The following is a 20,172-nucleotide window of genomic DNA, read 5'->3' as shown; positions in this document are numbered from 1 at the left end:
GGCACCTTATTTTTGAGATATTTAGAGCAAAAATTTAAATAAGTAAGTACCTACTCAATTTTATTTTATTGGATATTTGTTTTTTTTGGAAACTTGATTCATGATCCACCCTGTATTTTTATCTGAATGTGAAATTGCTTCAAAAATTCTCAGCTTCATTATCTCTCAACGATTTTATTCCATTGTTGTAGGTGATTAATAAGAAAAATGATGGCTGTTTTACCACCAATGATGAAAAAATATTCTCCAGTTACCTCCAATTTTGTGGTATTGGTTTGAGAAATGCTCAGCTTTACGAAAAAAGTCAATTAGAAGTTAAGCGTAATCAGGTATGTATTCGAGAAATGAAATTTATGGTATAAAACTGCTTATTGGCAACGCTGCATGGCCATGTATATTTTTGTTGAGGTATTTGATCGAAAATTAAAACATCGGCAACGTTGCATTTGCGTTTTGAACTGTAGTAAACCACAGATCTAGATTCCAGTTCGGGACGAATTAATGTAACGAAATCAATTTTAGGATATAAAACTGGTTATTGGCAACGTCGCGTGATCGAATATATATATTTTTTGTATTAATATAAAACTGTATCGTCGGCAACGCTGCTAAGTATTAGTATCAGGGCTCATCAAACCAAAAAATAACTGTTTCGGTTTTGATTTTGGTAACCATCATCAAGTTAACGTTTTCATTTTCAGTTTCAATTACTAGTAACAAAAAAAAAATGCCGATTAACCGTTTTTTTAATTTACAGTTTCAGTTTAAATTTTGGTTTGGCAAACCCTTAATATTATTTTAAAAAAAAAACAAATGATTTGAGAGGAATTCGAAGAAAGTAAATTGTATTTAGGATCTAAAATTGCTTACCTATTGACAGCACGTCACCTTGTCAAATATATTTTTATTCGGGCTTTTGTATGAAATTGTAACATCGGCAACGCTGCATTTCACTAATTTTCAAGACGTCTTAAAGTTGAATCTGGCTTATGATGAATTGGAAAAGAAAAGAAAAGAAAAGAATCTAATTTAGTAATTTTAGGATATAAAATTAAATTGATTAATTGGCAACGTCGCACGATTGGATGTATTAATTGTAATTGTATTCAGGAATTTCTATGAAGTTGTAACTTTGGCAACGCTGCGTTGTCCAGTTGGGGAGGAATTGATGAGAAAATAAATTAAATTTAGGATACAAGACTGTCAATTGGCAACGTCGCACGGCCAAATTCACCATAGATTTTTTCCCAAAAATGAACTTGAGTCGTGATATTAGATGCTCAAGTTAATTCTTAACCATTTTAGGGTAGAAAATGAGAAAATATAGTTAATTCAAAAAATGAATATTTTACTGGAAGCTTTGAAATGGAGCTCATAAGAAGTCGAAGGAATCCAGAAAACCGTTTTTGAAATCAAAATTACTCGTAGAATAAAATTGATTTTTTTATCCTTGGTGGTGGAAAAATCGGAACTCGAAACCGATCAAAAGATTCAAACTTTATCTTCCTTTGTGAAAAATTAATACATCTGCAAAAACCAAAATCACATCAGGCATCGGCTTTCGATACAATTTTTGGTTTCTTGTTTAGTCAATTAAATTTAAAGTCTAGTTGCAATTTTTGAAACCCCTTAAACACTAAACGTAGGCAAAACGTCTGTATGTTTCACTAATGAGACACGCACATCTGCTACTGTGTCGTAAACATGCATAATAAAAGTAATGGGGGACAAAAAATTGAAATCCGATTCGAATACATATTCATTTAGACAGAGCAATCATTAACGAACCGGTTTGCATAATTAGAATAAACAAAATAAATAGGTAAAGATGAACCGTAGAACTCATATATGCGCAAAGTATATCGTTAATGTAGTTTATACCTGATTTTATGCTTAGAACGTGACAAATGCATAATAATTAAAAAAATCGTTTTGTTCGCAGGTACTATTAGATTTAGCCAGAATGATCTTCGAAGAACAAAGTACAATCGAGCATATGGTGTTTAGAATTTTGACGCATACTCAATCGTTGATCCAGTGCCAAAGAGTACAAGTATGTGGGCTTTTTGATGGAAAATTTTAAATTGTAGATTAAAAAGAAGTTCTTTTCTAATACCATCGTGTTTCGCGTAGGTTTTATTATTACATAAGGCGTCTAAGGGAAGTTTCTCTAGAGTATTTGACTTCGAAGCGAATGATCTGAAAGGTGAAGATAATGATGAACGAACTAGGTAGGTTTGCGCTACTCGTACTTATACGAATGTTGGTATATTTTTAAACGATAACATCGATCTTGTAATGGGTTTTCTTTCGTGTCTTTTTTGCAGTCCTTTTGAAAGTCGTTTTCCTATTAATGTTGGTATTACTGGATACGTAGCTACCACAGGTGAGGTATGTAGAGAACATAGTTGGGTTAAGGTGGATATTATTATATAACCTAAAGTAGCTGAAATTTTTTCAATTTTTCGTAATATACGATTTAATACATCGCGATACGATTCAGTGAAAAAATATATATATATTATATATATTGCTTCGGAATTACGTTCGTTGCGATCCGATATATCGTATATTACTCGTAAAATGATAAATTCGAAATAGAAAACCGTCGTTACGATATTCGCCAAATATACTCCTACCTACGTTTAAATAGATTATTGCAAATGATGATTACTCTTGCAGACTGTAAATATTCCAAGCGCTTACGAAGACGACAGATTCGATCCGAAAGTAGACGAAGATGCGGGATTTAGACATAAAACCATTTTATGTATGCCAATTAAAAATTCATCCGGCCAGATTATCGGAGTAATTCAAGTGAGCGTCTTACTACCAAATGATTACCTACCTAGTATGTTACGATACGAAGGTGGTAAAATTACAAGTACCTACGCTACTCGTGCGAATTGATTTTAATTTATTATTCGGCACTTACAGTTGGTAAATAAATTCAACGACTTACCGTTTACGAAAAACGACGAGAATTTTGTCGAAGCGTTCGCCATTTTTTGCGGAATGGGAATACATAATACTCACATGTGAGTGGAAAATTTTTGAGTACTTGTTTGATGAAAAATGTTGTACAATCTGTTGTTATTAGTGAAATAATCGTTGTTGTTTTTTTTGTGTGTATTTTCAGGTATGAAAAGGCTGTGATAGCAATGGCTAAGCAAAGTGTTACATTGGAGTTATTGAGTTATCATGCTTCAGCTTCGCTGGACGATGCCGTTAGACTGAAAGTAAGATTATTGTTTTGTATTCTGTCTTCTTGCCAAGTACCCCAATATTTTGATGCTGAGTAACTGCATTAGGAACATGATTTTTTTTTAATGTCTGGACTTGAATTTTAATTTTTTTTTCCAATTGATCAAAAGGTAACGGCTAGAAATTTAATTTCAAGTTTTTTTTTCTGAATCGGTTGCCATCATTTTCGAGCTAATCTGGAGCCTTCAGCAAATGTTGACTTTTCTCTAGCATTTTTAAATTGCTGCAGAAGACGTTGAAATTACTCGTAATTTTGGCAGCTGAAAACTTAATCCTGTCGTAAATTGAAATTCCGATTCAATTAAGGCCGGTAAATTGCAAATTCGTAGTGATAGATTGAAAAAGTATAAAACTGAAATGTGAAAAAAATTCCAGAATCATCAATTTTTGCAGCAAAATAATCAACAAAAATTTCATTTCCTGGTGCTGAAAATTTAATTCTACCGTGAAGTTCGATATTTCTAATCGAATTAGGGCATGTGAATTGCAAATCTGAAGTGACAAGTTGAAAAGTGTATTTTTTTTACAATTTGGAAGTATCAAATTTTTAAAAAATTCCAAAGTTGTCACTCTTTTCAAAATATCCATTTAAAGAAAATTGCCATGAATTACTTGAACTACTTCTACTCCTCAAAGTTCTCTAACCATAATAATCGATTCGGAATATCGAACTTATGCCAAGATTAAATTTCTAGCAGTCAAAATTACGTACCTAATTACAACGCCTTCTGCAACACTTTAAAAATGCTAGAGGAATATTCAAATTTTTCTGGAGACTTCAAATCTGATCGAAATAGGTGGAAATGTATTCGGGAGTCCACTTCAGTATGCAAATCGATTTTCAGATTTTTATCTCCTTATTTACTCTTTTTGTAGAAAATTAATGTACCTACTTACCTACTTGTAGCGATAAGCTATTTCTGCAATCATCGAAAATTCCGCTTCGGGAGCTCAAAATTTCGTTCTGAGGCATAGGTTATGAGCTCTTTCAGTCATCCAAATTGTAGCTCAATCGAACTTGAAGGGTTGGAAAGGTTCCCTGGTCAGTATTTTAACTTCAATTTCCAAGTATCAGTGACCGGTCTTCTTTCTGGGAATTTTATTAATTTCGTCGATTGAAAATTTTTACCACAAATCGATCCAGTTTTTCAACAGAATATTTGCACTTATATATGGAACGTAATAAATACGTAAAACGCATTTTATATAAACTAGTTTATCGAATTTTAAGTGCATCAACTTTTGAAACAAAACGCATAAACGTTGCAATGATATGCTCTTTGTGGTCGTGGTTGCGACTCACAAAACCGAGACTAATACCGACAAATGCTTTTTATTACCGCACATAACGCGAATGTAAATTATTCTTTTACGTAATTATTATCAGTTAACTTTGATGTGGTTTTGATGGGACATTTAAACGTACACTGGTAGCTTTGTAATAAGCAGTAGACAGGTCAAGATGTATTGCATTTTTCAAACGTGAACGTTTAATTATTAAATTATGTCTCGAGTTGTCTTTACATCAGGTCGAATTACTTCATCTGCGGTTAACAGCATTTTACCTTTGAGCCATGCTCCTTTTCTTCGGTAACTTGAGATATTGTCGGTGTACTTATTGCGTTTTTTTTTCATTTTTTTTTCAGGGTATGCGAATACCTTCTGCGGCTAAATTGAAATTGCATGATTTTTCATTCGACGATAACGATTTAGACGATCACGATACGTTAAAGGTGAGTGTAGGTGTAATGGAATACGATTTATTAAATAACTAATTTACCTACTTGTCACATTATTGAAATAAATTGAAAAAAATATTAATTTTTTTATTCTTTGTTTTGTTATTAGGCATGTTTACGTATGTTTCTGGACTTGGATTTCATTGAAAGATTTCACATTGATTATGAAGTGTTATGCCGTTGGTTGTTGAGTGTGAAGAAAAATTACAGGAACGTGACGTACCATAATTGGCGACACGCCTTCAACGTAGCCCAGACAATGTTTGCTATTATCACAGTAGGTATTTACGACTTACGACGTGTTTCTTTCGAGTTTCAATGCGAAATACAACGCATTATCAATTACTAATGCGTTAGAAATTACATTCGGCCAATTAAATAATCGTCGACCTTGATTTGATAATTTTTCAAATTCCGTAATTCTCACCAATTCCAAGTTGACCGAGCGATGAGTGAGGTGGTTAAATAACACGCCGATGACGTTTCGATAGAAAGGAAATTTTCTTCGGGGTTGTTGACACTGTGGTCATCGACGACGACGACGATGTCGACGCCGCTGGGTTTGTTGTGAACCGCCGGTATATTACTCGAACATACCAAGAAATTTGTTTATTGTTTGGTCGACTTGGAAAATTATTTTGTTTTTTTAAATGTTTTTTTCTTACGGTTGTTTATTGTGTGCGTATTTGCGACTATTAATTTTTTTCCTCTTATTTTTTTCCTCCTGTTTAGACGACGCAATGGTGGAAGATATTTGGCGAAATTGAATGTTTAGGATTGATGATCGCGTGCTTGTGCCATGATCTCGATCATCGTGGAACTAATAATTCGTTTCAGATTAAGTACGTACGGGTTTTTGTTGTATTATTTGATAAGGATGATCAGATGATGTACCAATTTTTCAAAAAAAAAAAAAAAAAAAAAAAAATACTAATTAATAGTATCTAATCATATTTTATGAAAATTTTGTGATTTGGGATGAGATACAATTCAAGTTTTGATTTTAAAAAAAAAACTTATGGAACATCCTTTTATTGCTATTTCAAATTACAATAAATGACTTAAGTGTTAAATTGAAAATTTATTCAAAAAGTTGAAACAGTAACGTTTTTGTTGAAAAATTCCAAATATTTAATCAAATTTAAAACCTGAAATTATTTTAAATTTAAGGCTTATGGCATGAATCAAAATTTCAAACACTAGAATCGATCGAAAAATTAATAATTATGGTTCTTGAAACATTTTTTCGAAAAATCAAAACGATTGTTGAAACTATAATCAACTAAGGATAAAAATAAATTAACTGTTGCAGCCAACCAATTGAACAAGATTTTTGATATATTGGGATTCAAGTTTTAAAAGTTTGCTATTTTTACCAAAAAAAAAAAAAATGTATAAGTATTATTTAATTGTGATTGATAATTCCTTTTTTTTTATCAACGAGAAAAATTTCTCAAGCAATTCAATAAAATGTTACTCTAAAAAGTTTTTTTAAAAAAATGTTTTCGAGAAAATTTTTGTTATAATATTTTTAATAAATTTTTTTCCAACTTGAAGTTTTTTTAATGTTATTTTTTGTACTATTTTATTATGTAGTTGAAAATTCTTTTAATATGTTGTTGAATGAACAAATGTTATTTTCCAAATCAAGTTTTTCCCCATTTTTTCCAATTTTCTAAGCATTTTTGAAATGTATACTTTTTTTTTGATTGTTTGTTTCAATTTTTCGATATTTTAACATCATGTTTTATAGAATAGGATAATTTTTCCGAAATTTCAATTTTTAGAACACTTTTTGTTCATTTTTCTCTCTTTTTTTTAAATTTTAGTATTAAGCTAGGTTAGTTTTTTCAACATTGAAAAATACTTCAACTTTTCAAAATGTTTTACAAAATTTTTATTTTTTCAAAGTCGATTTTTCAATTGTGAGACCTTTTCTTCAAGTTTGTTTGGGTAATTTTCTCATTCATAATGCAAAAAAAAAAAAAAATTAGAATGAGAACTCTTTTCCCCCACATATTTTTTTTGGGGTATTTTACTATTTTTTTTCAACTTTTTCAGTGCTTTTTCGAGCTTTTATTCATTTTTTTGTAAGAATGAAGCTATTTTTCTAAATTTCAATTTTTATAGATTTTTGTTCATTTTTCTGATTTTTGTTTATTGCTCTTTGATATTAAAGTTGGTTAGTTTTTCAAGCGTAAAAATGCTTCACTTTTTTGATATTTTTTACAAAATTTCATTCTATTCAATGAGTCATGTTTTTCGTTTTTCATGTATTTTTTCAATTTCTTTTTCAATAATTGTAAGACTTTTTAAAAGTTGGTTTCTCGATCATTTTTTTATTCATTAGATTATTCAAAATAAAAATTTAAAACCTCCCTCCCCCCACTTGTTTTTTTTAGGTATTTTTTCAAATTTAACATTTTTTTTTTAGATTTTGTTTGATTTTTTGTGATATGAGATTATTTTTACCAACTTTCCATTCTTTGAAATGTTTTGTTTATTTTTCTTTCTATCTATTTTTTCTTTTGCTTTTTATATTAAGTTTACTTAGTTGGTTTTTTCAACATTTGGAAATGCTTCAACTTTTCATTACAAAACTTTATTCGATTAAGCAAATGACCAATGTTTTTAATTTGTTTAATATTTTTTCAATTTTTTATTATTATTTTTTTCTAAATCAAGTTTTCATGAATTAGTTTTTGCAATAATTACATTTTTGCAAAACGTAACGTTCTGTTTTTTTAAAAAAATAATATTGCTTTGAAGTTTCTTGCATTTTTTTGTCTTTATTTCACAATTTCTCGTTCTTCTTCTTTGACTAATTTTTTTTTGTTGATATTTTAATACTTAAACATTGCTTTTATCATGTAATGGATCATGGATCTCATTTTATTTCACTTATTTTCATTTTTTTTTTGAATTTTTCGATCAATAACTATTTTTTCAAAAAATACTTCCTGTCGTTGTCCGAAATTTCTGAGAAGTAGGTACATTTTTTTTGCTACAACATTTTTTGTTTTAAATGTTTGAAAACATCAGTACATTTTCCAAATTTGAAAATTTTTGATTTTGAGTTTTATTTGTTTGCTATTAAAATGTTTCGATCTCGTTTTTTGGAAGGCGAGATGGGAGCATTCATCAAACTTCAATATTTTATTTTCATTGTTAAATTCAAGACTTTCCCTGAATTGTAGATAATCGCTCGAAAGATATATTCTATCGATTTAAATTATAAGCTCAATAGTAATAGCTTTATGCATCAAAATTGATGTTTTATTTATTTATTATTATTATTTTTTTGCAGAGCTTCCTCGCCATTGGCACAACTCTATTCCACATCAACAATGGAACATCACCATTTCGACCAATGCATTATGATCCTAAACAGTCAGGTAGGTTACACATTTAGCTGTTTTTTTCTTTTTATCGTGTAAAGAAGGACTCATCTTATTTATTTATTTAAACCATTGAAATATGATGTAAAAAATTTATAATGCACACCATGTTAATAATTTGTTCCATGTTTTTGTTCACCAGGGCAATCAAATCTTGGGCAATGTTTCTCCGGACGAATATTCTCGTATTGTTAAAGTATTAGAAGATGCGATTCTCTCAACTGACCTCGCTGTGTATTTCAGGTGAGAATTCAACTTTTATTTATGGAAACCTTTAGTTGATTATGAAAAAATAATACATTTTATTTACGGTATTCTTTTGTTCATTTTAGAAAACGGAGCGCATTTTTCAATTTGGTCAAATCCGAATCATACCAGTGGCATAGGGATGACCACAGAGAGCTGTTGAGGGGAATGACTATGACTGTTTGTGATTTGGCAGCTATTACGAAACCTTGGCCAATTGAAAAAAGAGTAAGTAAATTTTGCATTGAAAATTGTGCCTGTTTGTCTATTTATGTGATTAGACGTACTTATGTTTAATATGCTAAATTTTTCCTTTTAGGTGGCTGAATTAGTCACTACTGAATTTTTCGAGCAAGGTGATATCGAAAGGAATAAATTCAACACTACACCTATCGTGAGTTGAATTTTTTATTTAAACAATCGAATAATTTTTTTAATCAACGTCCTTTTGTTTAAACGTACAATATATTTTGTCACAGGATATAATGAATCGAGAGAAAGAAGATCAATTACCCAACATGCAAGTTGGTTTCATCGATTCCATCTGTTTACCAATTTATCAGGTAAATTTCACCTTCGAAAAAATCTAATGAGATATAATATATTTCGAATTCACTTTATTTAATCGTGAAAAAATATTCGAATTACAGGCGTTTGCTGATTTATCAGATAAATTGGAACCTTTATTAGAAGGCGTCAAGAAGAACCGAGAACAATGGCAAAAAATAGCCAAAGAAGGAACTAAAAATCACATCCAATGCGAAAACGACTCCGACGAAAATTAAATCAATTCCTTCGTTGAAACGAAAAAAAAAATCCCAAAAATGATCATTTAACTCGTCCGTCACAACGAGATGTCCAATTCGTTAATTTTATTCAATTTACGTGGATAATTTATCGCAGTCATATCAGTATTTAAAAATGTTCTCCATTATTACCAAAGAATTTTTATGTAAATAAAACAGTCTTTAATTGAACAAATGATTTTTTTACGAAATTAATTTTTTTTTTGTATTTTATCGCTAATGACGAATAGCCAAATTGCAAGTACGAATGTGTATTTGTATTTGTAGCAACATTGTATTGAAAATAATTTTCGTAGATTTGTGTTTGTAAATTTGTGATCAGCTTCTTCGTACATATTTCGTTAGTGTTGTCATTTTTTTCTCTCTTAACAGTGTAATATTCTCGATTTAAAAATTAATAATACGCTTTTGTTTCATTATCGCAAACAGTCTTTTTAAATTTGGTAAAGTGTAGAGCACCTTTTAGCACAGTTTAGTGTTTAGTCTCGTTTAATGTCGTAGTGTGAATTTCGTGTGTATTTTTTTTCTTTTTCTTTTTTCTTTCTTTTTGTATGTATATATTCGTCGTAAATTGCTACGAATGCATGTGTTAAGCTATGTTCCTTTTAATCAGTGATTAATGATGCTATTTATTATTTATTTATTTTTTTGTTTTCCTCCTTGTTTTGTCTTGTTTCTTTTCTCTTTTTTTTTCTTTTTTTCCTAAGGTAAAACATTCGATTACGTAGGACCAATTTAGATGGTAATTTTTACAAAGTGAGACGCTATATTTTAAGATTCAAAAATTAAATGAAAACTTACATATGTGTATTTTAAAATTTAATGTAGATATTTACTTGTTCTTATTATTTTCATCTCTGTGTAGATATATGATTAAAAATTTTTATCGAATAAAATTACAAATTACGAAACCTATTCTGCGGATATTTTTTGCTTTGCTGAAATTTATTGTATAGAAATTGTGTTTCTACGATTCAAAAGTGACTTACCTGAAGTTGATGTTTTTTTTGAGAGTTCTTGGGAGGAAACTAAATTTTGCATGCTCTCTGGCTTTTGGTCTGGGTCAAAAATTGTCATGCAAGATGGGGGATACTTCTCTCGATGCAAAAAATATATCCTTTAAGACAGACGTTGAATGAAAACTTTCTTCCAAATGGAAAAAAAACAAATGGTTCCAATTTCAATCAATTTATTGAAAATTACATCTGAAAAATATAAATAACAAAATAGGAAGTTCTGAAACTTGAATACTTACAAAGTATACTACAAAAATAAATCACAGATAAGTAATTAAAATAAATTCGAACAACAGAAAAAATACCTCATTTTTGTAATTTGTAGGTACATTTCAGATCTGTTTGATAAGTACGATAATTTTAAATACCAATTTCTCTGAAATCAAAAAATAACACGTTTTACAGAAGAAATTTTCAAACCTAAATTATCATAGCTTAAAACCGATAATTTACGTAGACAAAAACTGCTTATCTCGAATTACATGTAAATTATCAAATTCATAAATTACAGCTTTTATTTCATCAATATGATTCAAATCAATTCCAACCACCTCGTTGTATATTTTAGACAAACTCTCATCAAATGCTCCTTCCAAACCATGTTTATCTTCCAGTTCACTGACAATTTTTAAAAGATCATGCAACCCAGTCAAAATACCGTTTTCAATCAAATCTTTCTTCAAGTGAGAAGATCTACATTTCTCCAAATTACTACTTAAGCAACTCATCAACGAAACTAGTAACGGTTTTTCAGACAGAATAAGGTTTTTAGATTTGAGCTCAGGTAAATCTTTGATGATTCGAACGGCAAATTTGATATTAACGTCGGGTTCCTTCCAATTCTGTTCATTTCCAAGGGTACGAAGTCGATTTTCCAGATTATTAATGAAATCTCTGAACTTCTTACCCTGTTTCGAGTCAAATTCATTATTTTGAAGAATATTCCAATCAGATATCGTTCTATATATTGTTGAAATCGCCATGAGAGTGTAATTTTTACACGAAGCATCTAGACTAACAAGACTGACAAGGAAATTCTTTAACGAGTTTCGTTCATCTAGCGACCATTTTTCTTTACTCGGAATTTTCAGTATCGATAAAGAATAGAATATTTCGGCGACGCTTCTAGATTCAAACTCGCTGCATATTTCAGTGCCTTTTTTTGCAAGTTTGATAATGAAACATTTGAAGGTATGCAACTGATTATCATTCCATTTCTTGTCATCAAAAATGTTCAATTTACAAACAGAGTATAAACCGCTGGAAATTTCTTGAGGAGTAAATTCATCGGCAATAGCACTTCCACGAGTTACAGCATTTACGATAAAATCTCGACCTGCTCGTATTCCAACAATATTCCACTTGCATAGGGCATTCAAGCTATTAACGACGTTTTGAGAATCGAATTTACCAGAAACTGAATTGCCTTGCTGGACTAGTTTTGCAATAAATTCCTCAGCTCCCTCCAATTCCACGACGTTCCACTTAGAAAGAGCATTTAAGCAATTACTAACATTCTGGCAATCGAATCTAGTGGACTTTGAATTCTCACGTTTAATTAAACGAACGATGAATTCTCTAGTTCCTTTGAACTCGTCAATTTCCCACTTTGACAGAGCATTCAAGATATTTGCGGTATCTTGAGCATTGAATCTGTCAACTGAGAAATTTCCTTGCTTCAGCAGCTCCATGATAAACTCGTTGGCTCCTTCGAATTCATCGATATTCCATTTGCTGAGAGCGTTCAAGCTGTTGGCAATACACTGTGAGTTAAATCTATTGATTAACAAACGACCGCGTTTTATTAATCGAGTAATGAATTCCTTGGTTCTTTCTAATTCGTAGATGTCCCATTTACAAAGAGCATTTAAGGAGCTAGAAATACTCAATGCGTCGAATGTATCAGCTGTTAGAATTCCACATCTGACCAATTGCACGATGAACTGTTTACTTCCTTTCAAGTCGTGAATATTCCATTTAGACAACGCGTTCAAACTATTGGCAATCTCTTGAGGATTGAAACCACTGGTTGTTGAGCTTCCTCTTTTTATTAACCGAACGATGAACTCTTTGGATCCCGGTAATTCATCAATATTCCATTTGCTAAACGCATTCAAACTATTGGCGATATTTTGGCAAGTAAATGTATCGATGATAGAGTTTCCATTTTTGATTAACGAAACAATAAAACCTCTAGCTTCTCGCATCTCCTCGACGTTCCACTTGGACAGAGCGTTCAAACTTAGCGCGATCTGCATGGAATTGAATTTATTGGCCACCAAAGTTCCTTGTGTCATCAAGTAAATTACGAACTTCTTGGCTTCTCTCAATTCTTCGTCGTCCCACTTGGACATTGCGTTCAAGGTTCTGGCGATATTCAGAGGAGTGAATCTTTCCTCGGTCGAATTTCCTCGTTCACACAGCAGGTGGACGAATTCTCCGGCACCTTCGAAATCGCTTGTATTCCACCTGGATAAAGCAATCAAGCTGTTTGAAACGGAGGAAGAATTGAACTGATCAATAATTTTGATGGCTCGTTTTATTGAACAACCGATGAATTTCTTCGATCCTTCGAACTCGTTAGTATTCCAATTTGATAGAGCACTCAGACAATTACTGATACCTTGAGAATCAAACTGATCAGCTGTTTCATTTTCTAGTATCCAGGTTCCTCGACATATCAAACGACTGATCACAGATCTGAATAAATCAACCTTCGCTATATTTTTCCCGTTACTAATTTGAACACTACCTTCCCATACATCGCTATTCAACACATTCCACTTGGATAATGGGTTCAAACTATTAGCAACCTGCCAAGAGCTAAATTTAGAAAACGTTCGACTATTTGGATGTAACAATTGGTCTTCTTTCTCAGCCAATTTAATGATCAACTTTTTGAAATTGTCTCGATGTTGGGAGTTCCATTTGGTACCAAAAATATTACATTTTAATAAACTGTTGAACGTTCCGGAAATTCCACTAGCCTCAATTCTGCCTAAAGAATCGAAACATAAGAGCCATTCTTCCACCAAATTACCAATTTCCTCAGCCAAGTTTTCTTTATTTAAAGCATTCAACTGCTTGGAGAAATCAGCGTGTCTTTTGAAATGGGCGATTCTCTCTTTGTTACTTTTCGTGTGCACATAACGTAATTCTTTGGAAAAATTAGCGTTATTTGACAAGCTAAGGAATCCCTGTTCGACATTAGAATTATGAGTATAATGAACCAACTTTGGAGAATCAACATGATCTTGTGAGGTAGAAAGTAGAGTTGCTCCGGTTTCTTGCACATGATATGATTTTTCTGAGAAGTAATTACGACCTTGAAGACTGGGAAATATCTTTAAGGTGGTACCTTTATGGATGTAATATAACTGCTTCGACAGATGCGTGTGACCTTTGCAGATGGAAAACATTTTCACAGTTGAACACTGAGAGTTGCAGCTGCACAATTCAACAAGAATAATTATGGTAACTACTGGATCGACAAAATCGTTGCACTTTTTCCTTGGCTTTCCTTCCTCGGAGATTTGTTTGTCAGATGGCTATGAACAACCAAACGTAACTAAAGGATTCCTGTAAAATATTTCAAATTTACTTTGAATGATAAATTTACTCAAATCCGAACATTATGAAAAATAACACACCGAACTGCGCCAATAGAAATGATTTTTATTGTGGAATTCCACTCACCAATTTGATTTTTCTTAAGGCACTAAATATCTCGGTTTCTCGACGTATGGTTTTTCATTGTGACTTCAATGACCCATCGTAGGATAGTAAAAACTGAATCACACAAGATTTTACTGATGTTGAGTAACTAACTAGTACGTATAGAGGCAAAAACTGAAAAAAAAACACAGGTAGATGAATGATTGTTTGATGTGAATCAACAAAGATCGATGATAACTTTCCCATGATGTATACTCACAAATTGGGGCACGACGAACAACGACGAATTTTAGATAAACTAGGTACCACGTGATGATCTAACGACGAAACTATTGAAACACAATCACCATCATCTTCAGCTTCATGAATCCAGCTGAAATGGAAATTTGAAACAGACCGATTTCAGCAATCACCAAATCATTTATCAAATTAATAATATATTACGCATCTACGTAAACAATAGTGAATGTCACTGGAACAATACTCACTCATTATTAATTTTTGAAACATTTAATTTAACAAGCGTCAAGCAATTATATGTTTTTCATGAATCAAGGTCGGTTCATTACCGGCATAAGTCGTCCTATCAATACTGCTGCTGAAATAAGCTTGAACGTAACTTATTGAACGTGGTATAATCACAGAGTAGAAGGCTTCAGAGTTTCTCAGTTATTCATCAAATGGATCTAAAAAGCAATAATTATTTGAAATAATACGATTGATTAGAAATTAGAAATTGAATTATGGATTTTTCTGGTTGATTGTTGATTGATAACACAGACAATGAAAAAACACGTGATGTTTTCAGTTTTCAGATATTCCGAGAGATAGCGCTACGGGTTCAGCCAGCCATCTCCTTCATATCTCCTTCACCCTACCTACCCTACCTTTATCACTCAGCTTTCCGAAAACAATTGATGGTAAAATAATGATAACATTTGACAATTTTGAATAATTTTGAATGAATAATTTCATTTTTTGAGTCGAAGCGAAGCTAAGTTTATAATTAAATCGTACAGTGCGTGCTTTTAAACTAAAGTCCAATTTTTTGATTTGACTAGAACTGTCTCAGTCCTCGTACCTCGCCGGCTCGTGCTCGTAGAGATTCCACATTCCAGCTCGTAAAACGATTCGGATGTAAATTCGTACAATTTCCTTCGTCAAAGGTTGTAATAAATCCTATTGCAGAGGTAATAATTTCCAGCAAATAATTCGTAAGTAACTACAATGCCAATGATAATAATCTGAGTATGAAATTCTTTTATATTCGAAACATCAGAACTTTAGTGTTTTCTTCGATTGATCATTGCATTACATCTGATTTGAATCTTCTTCAAGATTCACATATTTACTGTGAGTAATGTTGGTATTAATTTTCTGTTCACAGCTGTTAAAAACTGTAATGCAGCTTTGAAGTGAAACTTTCGAACCTTGGTTGGATTCAAATTATCTTACATTTTACCCGACGAGTAGAAGGAATATGGGTAATTATCGGAGTTTTTTTTTCTCCAAACAAGCCAAACTGCAGTAATTTGCATCAGTAACTTGATAATGGAATGTTCGAAATAACGTTTATGAGTTAATTTTTGTATTTATTTCATGGTATTCGGTTTGAAATATTTATTTGTATGTTATTGCTCAAAGTGGTGATGATTTGTGATATTTTCAGTGTAAAACGCAGAAGTTGAAATTCTATGGGTTTCCTGAATGATAATTTCTTTCGTTGGATTCCGTTACGATTTCGTATTTTATGTTTTCGAGAACAGCTTTAAACAGTTCGATGAAGATGCTATGTCGGATGTAAATGGCTCGTTAAAGTAAGAAATTATGTTTAAAATTGCGTATTGTAAGGTGCTTTACATAATAAACACTCGTAACCTCGCCATTACACTTCTGTTGTTCAGGTGCAAAAATGTGCGTCTTTCTGAGTAACCAAACTTCATTAGGTCGCTGATAAAGACGTACATTTTGCATCTAGCGACAGAGGTGTAAAGATGAGATTACGAGTGTGTATTATGTAAAATTTATTATTACAAACAAAGTCGTTTTTAAAGTGCCAAATTATTGAAAACTAATCTGAAAAATATTTTGCAGGAATCCTTTAGGTTGAGTTGTTCATAGCCATCTAACAAACAAATCTTCGAGGAAGGAAAGCAAAGCAAAAAGCTCAACGATTTTGTCGAACCAGTAGTCACCATCTGCAGCTAAACTGTTTGAACGCTTGCCGAGGTTCGTTGGTCAAAAAGTGTTACAACGTTCAACTGTGAAAATGTTTTCTATCTGCAAAGGTCAGACACATCTGTCGAAGCAGTTATATTATTTCCATAAAGGTACCACCTTGAAGATATTTCCCAGTCTTCAAGGTCGTAATTACTTCTCAGAAAAATCATGTCACATGCAAGAAAGTGGAACAACTGTGCTTTCTAACTTACAAGATCATGTTGATTCTTCAAAGTTGGTTCATTATACTCTCAATTTTAATGTGAAAAAGGCATTCCTTAGCTTGTCAAATAACGCTAATTTTTCCAAGGAATTACGGTACATGCACACGGAAACTAACAAACAGAGAATTGCATACTTCGAAAGACATGCTGATTTCTCTAAGCAGTTAAATTCCGCCATTAAAAATGAAAGTTCGAAGGAGGAAATTGGAAATTTGGTGGAAGAATGGCTCTTACGTTTCGATTCTCTTGGCAGAATTGAGGCTAGTGCAATTTCCGGAACGTTCAATAGTTTATTACAATTAAATATTTTCCATAGTGAATGGAATACTGAAAATCGAGAAAATTTCAAAAAGTTGATCATCAAATTGGCTGAGAAAGCAAATCAATCATTGGATCCATATAGCCGAGCTCATTCTAAATTTAACTCTTGGCAGGTTGCTAATAGTTTCAAAGCGTTATCCAAATGGAATGTATTGAATAGCGATGTATGGGAAGGTTGTGTTCAAATTAGTAACCAAAAAATAGCCAAGGTTGACTTATTCAAATCTTTAATTGATGCTTTGTTACGTCAAGGAACTTGGATACTGGAGAAAGGAACAGCTGATCAATTTGATTCTCAAAGTATCGGTCATTGTCTGAGTGCTTTATCGAATTGGAATATTAACGAGTTGAAAGGATCGAAGAAATTCATCAGTTGTTCAATAAAACGAGGCATCAAAATTATTGATCAGTTCAATTCTTCCTCCGTTTCAAACAGCTTGATTGCTTTATCCAGGTGGAATATAAGCGATTTCGAAGGTGCCGGAGAATTCATCCACCTGCTATTTGAACGAGGAAATTCGACCGAGGAGAGATTCACTCCTCCAAATATCGCCAAAACCTTGAACGCAATGTCCAAGTGGGACGTCGAAGAATTTCGAGAAGCCAAGGAGTTCGTAATTTACTTAATGGAACAAGGAACTTTGGTGGCCAATAAATTCAATTCCATGGAGATCGCGCTAAGTTTGAACGCTCTGTCCAAGTGGTACGTCGGCGAGATGCAAGAAGCTAGAGGTTTTATTGTTTCGTTAATCAAAAATGGAAACTCCATCATCGATACATTTACTTGCCAAAATATCGCCAATAGTTTGAATGCGTTTTGCAAATGGAATATTGATGAATTACACGGTTCCAAAGAGTTCATCGTTCGGTTAATACAAAGAGGAAGCGCAACAGCCAGTGGTTTCGATCCTCAAGGGATCGCCAATAGTTTGAACGCAATGTCCAAATGGAACGTCGAAGAACTGAGAGGGTCCAAACAGTTCATAGTTTACTTAATGAAAAATGGAACTTTGGTGGCCAATAAATTCAATTCTATAGAGATCGCACTAACTTTGAATGCTCTGTGCAAGTGGAACGTCGACGAGATGCAAGAAGCTAGAGATTTTATTATTTCATTAATCAAAAAAGGAAATTCTATCATCGATACATTTACTTGCCAAAATATCGCCAATAGTTTGAACGCGTTTAGCAAATGGAATATCGATGAACTGCATGGTTCCAAAGTTTTCATCATTCGGTTAATGAAACGAGGAGGCTCTACAGCCGGTGGTTTCGATCCTCAAGCGATTGCCATCAGTTTGAACGCGGTGTCCAAATGGAATACTCACGACTTAGAAGGAAGTAAACATTTCATCGTTCAATTGGTCAGATGTGGAATTCTAACAGCTGATTCATTCGACTCGTTGAATGTTTCTAGCTCCTTAAACGGTCTTTGTAAATGGGATATCGACGAAGTAGAAAAATCCAAGGAATTCATTACTCGATTAATAAAACGCGGTCGTTTGCTAATCAATAGATTTAACTCACAGTGTATTGCCAACAGCTTGAACGCTCTCAGTAAATGGAATGTCGACGAATTCGAAGGAGCCAACGAGTTTATCATCGAACTGCTGAGGCAAGGAAATTCTTCAGTTGACGATTTTGATGCTCAAGGGATTGCAAATATCTTGAATGCTGTGTCGAAATGGAAGATCAACAAGCTTGAAGGAGCTACAGAATTAATCATTCAATTATTTAAACGTGGGAGTTCAACGATCACCAGATTTGATTGCCAGAATGTTAGTAACTGCTTAAATGCTCTTTCTAAGTGGAAGGCCGATGAATTGGAAGGAGCTAAGGGATTTATTTCCGAACTGGTCAAACAAGGGAATTCAATTTCTAGTAAATTCGATTCTCAAAACGTCGTTAATAGCTTGAATGCCTTATCCAAGTGGGATATTGATGGAATACGAGAAGCTCAAGATTTTATCATCAATTTAGTTACTCACGGAAGTGCTATCATAAGTGAATTTGATCCTATAGAAATTTCCAGTGGTTTGAACTCTGTGTGTAAATTTAAAATTTTTGATGGCGAAAAATGGAACGATAATCAGTTGAAAAACTTGAAACATTTCATTATCAAACTCGCTGAAAAAGGCACCGACATATGCAGTGAGTTTGAATCTAGAAGCGTCGCCGAAATATTCTATTCTTTATCAATACTGAAAATTCTGAGCAAAGAAAAATGGACACCAGATGAACAGTACCGGTTGAAGAATTTCCTGGTCAGTCTTTTGAGTCTTGATGCTTCGTGTAAAAATTACACTCTCCCGGAGATTTCAGTAATATTTAGAGCGATATTTGATTGGGACATTCTTCAAAATCACGAATTCGACTCGAAACAGATTGATAAGTTCAAATGTTTCGTCAATAATCTGGGAAATCGACTTCTCACCCTTGGAAATGAACAGAATTCAGTTCTACCTGACGTTAATATCGAATTTGCCGTTCAAATTATCAAAGTTTTGCCGGAGCTGAAGTCTAAAAATCTTATTCTGTTTGATAATCGGTTACTGGCTTCGTTGATGTGTTGCGTGAGTAGTAATTTGGAGAAATGCGGATCCCATTTAAAGAAAGATTTGATTCTAAACAATATTTTGACTGGGTTGCATGATCTTATAAAAATTGTCAGCGAATTGGAAGATAGACATGGTTTGGAAGGAGCATTTGATGAGAGTTTGTCTAAAATATACAATGAGGCGGTTGATATTGATTTGAATCAAATTGATGAAATAATAGCATTAATTTATGAATTTGATAATTTACGTTTAATTCGAGATATGCAGTTTTTGTCTGGGTGAATTATCGTTTTTAAACTGTTATAATTTAGGTTTGAAAATTTCTTTAATATGTAGAACGTGGTATTTTTTAGTAATTGCTATTTAAAATTGAAAGATCAAAAACATCTGAAATTTAATGTACAAAAGTAAGATTTTTTTTCCGCTGCGCTGTGCAAATTATTTTAGATTACCTGTGTTTTATTTTCAATTTTTCATTGTGTGTTTGTAAGTTCATCTACATACTCGTATGTAGGTAAATTTCAATAAAGTGATTGAGATTGGAACAATTTTTTTTTTTTTTTTTAGATGTAAAAAAGTTTTTACTAAGTATATTTTAATTTGCTTTTGAATCGGACAAAAAGCCAGACTGAAAGAGCATGCAAAGTAATGACTGACAGCGATTAAATTACGATCGTATTGAGGAGGAGGACCCCACTCCCTTCC

At 32.5% G+C, this 20,172-nt stretch overlaps 3 protein-coding genes and 2 long non-coding RNA genes across 19 annotated transcripts in view; 2 read left to right on the top strand and 3 right to left on the bottom strand.

Moving 5' to 3' along the window:
- LOC135836552 (dual 3',5'-cyclic-AMP and -GMP phosphodiesterase 11-like) overlaps positions 1-10,368 on the top strand; it is a 136,244-nt gene extending 125,876 nt beyond the window's left edge. For 8 of the 9 annotated variants that reach the window (XM_065351454.1, XM_065351449.1, XM_065351447.1 and 5 more), the window contains 16 exons: positions 192-329; positions 1,943-2,053; positions 2,134-2,231; positions 2,328-2,391; positions 2,683-2,817; positions 2,938-3,038; positions 3,140-3,239; positions 4,911-4,997; positions 5,113-5,280; positions 5,736-5,845; positions 8,311-8,398; positions 8,544-8,644; positions 8,734-8,875; positions 8,967-9,041; positions 9,127-9,210; positions 9,298-10,368. In XM_065351454.1, the coding sequence (XP_065207526.1) occupies positions 192-329; positions 1,943-2,053; positions 2,134-2,231; positions 2,328-2,391; positions 2,683-2,817; positions 2,938-3,038; positions 3,140-3,239; positions 4,911-4,997; positions 5,113-5,280; positions 5,736-5,845; positions 8,311-8,398; positions 8,544-8,644; positions 8,734-8,875; positions 8,967-9,041; positions 9,127-9,210; positions 9,298-9,432 (1,737 nt within the window). In that variant the 3' untranslated portion in view covers positions 9,433-10,368. Of the gene's footprint in view, positions 1-191; positions 330-1,942; positions 2,054-2,133; positions 2,232-2,327; positions 2,392-2,682; positions 2,818-2,937; positions 3,039-3,139; positions 3,240-4,910; positions 4,998-5,112; positions 5,285-5,735; positions 5,846-8,310; positions 8,399-8,543; positions 8,645-8,733; positions 8,876-8,966; positions 9,042-9,126; positions 9,211-9,297 lie in introns of those variants that run through there. The other variant, XR_010557049.1, reaches the window with a different exon arrangement.
- Positions 316-1,943, bottom strand: LOC135836558 (uncharacterized). The gene is made up of 2 exons (XR_010557054.1): positions 871-1,943; positions 316-710 (listed from the first exon to the last, which is right to left on the bottom strand). It is a non-coding gene; the product is annotated as an uncharacterized LOC135836558 (long non-coding RNA).
- On the bottom strand, positions 3,112-4,582 carry LOC135836557 (uncharacterized). The gene is made up of 2 exons (XR_010557053.1): positions 4,162-4,582; positions 3,112-3,302 (listed from the first exon to the last, which is right to left on the bottom strand). It is a non-coding gene; the product is annotated as an uncharacterized LOC135836557 (long non-coding RNA).
- Positions 9,967-14,889, bottom strand: LOC135836554 (uncharacterized). 5 transcript variants are annotated; one of them, XR_010557052.1, is made up of 6 exons: positions 14,633-14,889; positions 14,404-14,517; positions 14,166-14,318; positions 13,828-14,048; positions 10,775-10,845; positions 9,967-10,658 (listed from the first exon to the last, which is right to left on the bottom strand). XR_010557052.1 is itself a non-coding variant. In XM_065351460.1 (4 exons), the coding sequence occupies exon 4, from the start codon at positions 13,886-13,888 to the stop codon at positions 10,919-10,921; it is 2,970 nt and encodes a 989-aa protein (XP_065207532.1). In that variant the 5' UTR covers positions 13,889-14,048; positions 14,166-14,318; positions 14,404-14,517; positions 14,633-14,889; the 3' UTR covers positions 9,967-10,918. The 5 variants fall into 5 exon arrangements, 2 of the variants coding, with proteins under 2 accessions (XP_065207532.1, XP_065207533.1); XR_010557050.1 differs by having other exon boundaries at positions 10,775-14,048; XR_010557051.1 differs by having other exon boundaries at positions 9,967-10,845.
- An 83-nt stretch (positions 14,890-14,972) lies between these two features.
- On the top strand, positions 14,973-20,015 carry LOC135836553 (uncharacterized). 3 transcript variants are annotated; one of them, XM_065351459.1, is made up of 5 exons: positions 14,973-15,064; positions 15,206-15,358; positions 15,532-15,628; positions 15,814-15,961; positions 16,239-20,015. In XM_065351459.1, exon 5 carries the CDS (start codon positions 16,414-16,416, stop codon positions 19,747-19,749), a length of 3,336 nt encoding a protein of 1,111 aa, XP_065207531.1. In that variant the 5' UTR covers positions 14,973-15,064; positions 15,206-15,358; positions 15,532-15,628; positions 15,814-15,961; positions 16,239-16,413; the 3' UTR covers positions 19,750-20,015. The 3 variants fall into 3 exon arrangements, with proteins under 3 accessions (XP_065207531.1, XP_065207530.1, XP_065207529.1); XM_065351458.1 differs by having other exon boundaries at positions 15,057-15,334; XM_065351457.1 differs by having other exon boundaries at positions 15,057-15,358.
- The last annotated feature ends 157 nt before the right edge of the window (positions 20,016-20,172 follow it).

This window comes from Planococcus citri, chromosome 2 (genome assembly GCF_950023065.1).
Source record: "Planococcus citri chromosome 2, ihPlaCitr1.1, whole genome shotgun sequence".
NCBI lineage: Eukaryota > Metazoa > Arthropoda > Insecta > Hemiptera > Pseudococcidae > Planococcus > Planococcus citri.
The sequence above is the reverse complement of the archived record's forward strand: the minus strand, read 5'-3'. Positions and strand labels throughout refer to the sequence as shown.

What these genes read in the sequence shown, in the direction of transcription:
- LOC135836554 (XM_065351460.1), bottom strand. Translation starts at nt 13,888, where the DNA reads ATGTTTTCCATCTGCAAAGGTCACACGCATCTGTCGAAGCAGTTATAT.
- LOC135836553 (XM_065351459.1), top strand. Translation starts at nt 16,414, where the DNA reads ATGTTTTCTATCTGCAAAGGTCAGACACATCTGTCGAAGCAGTTATAT.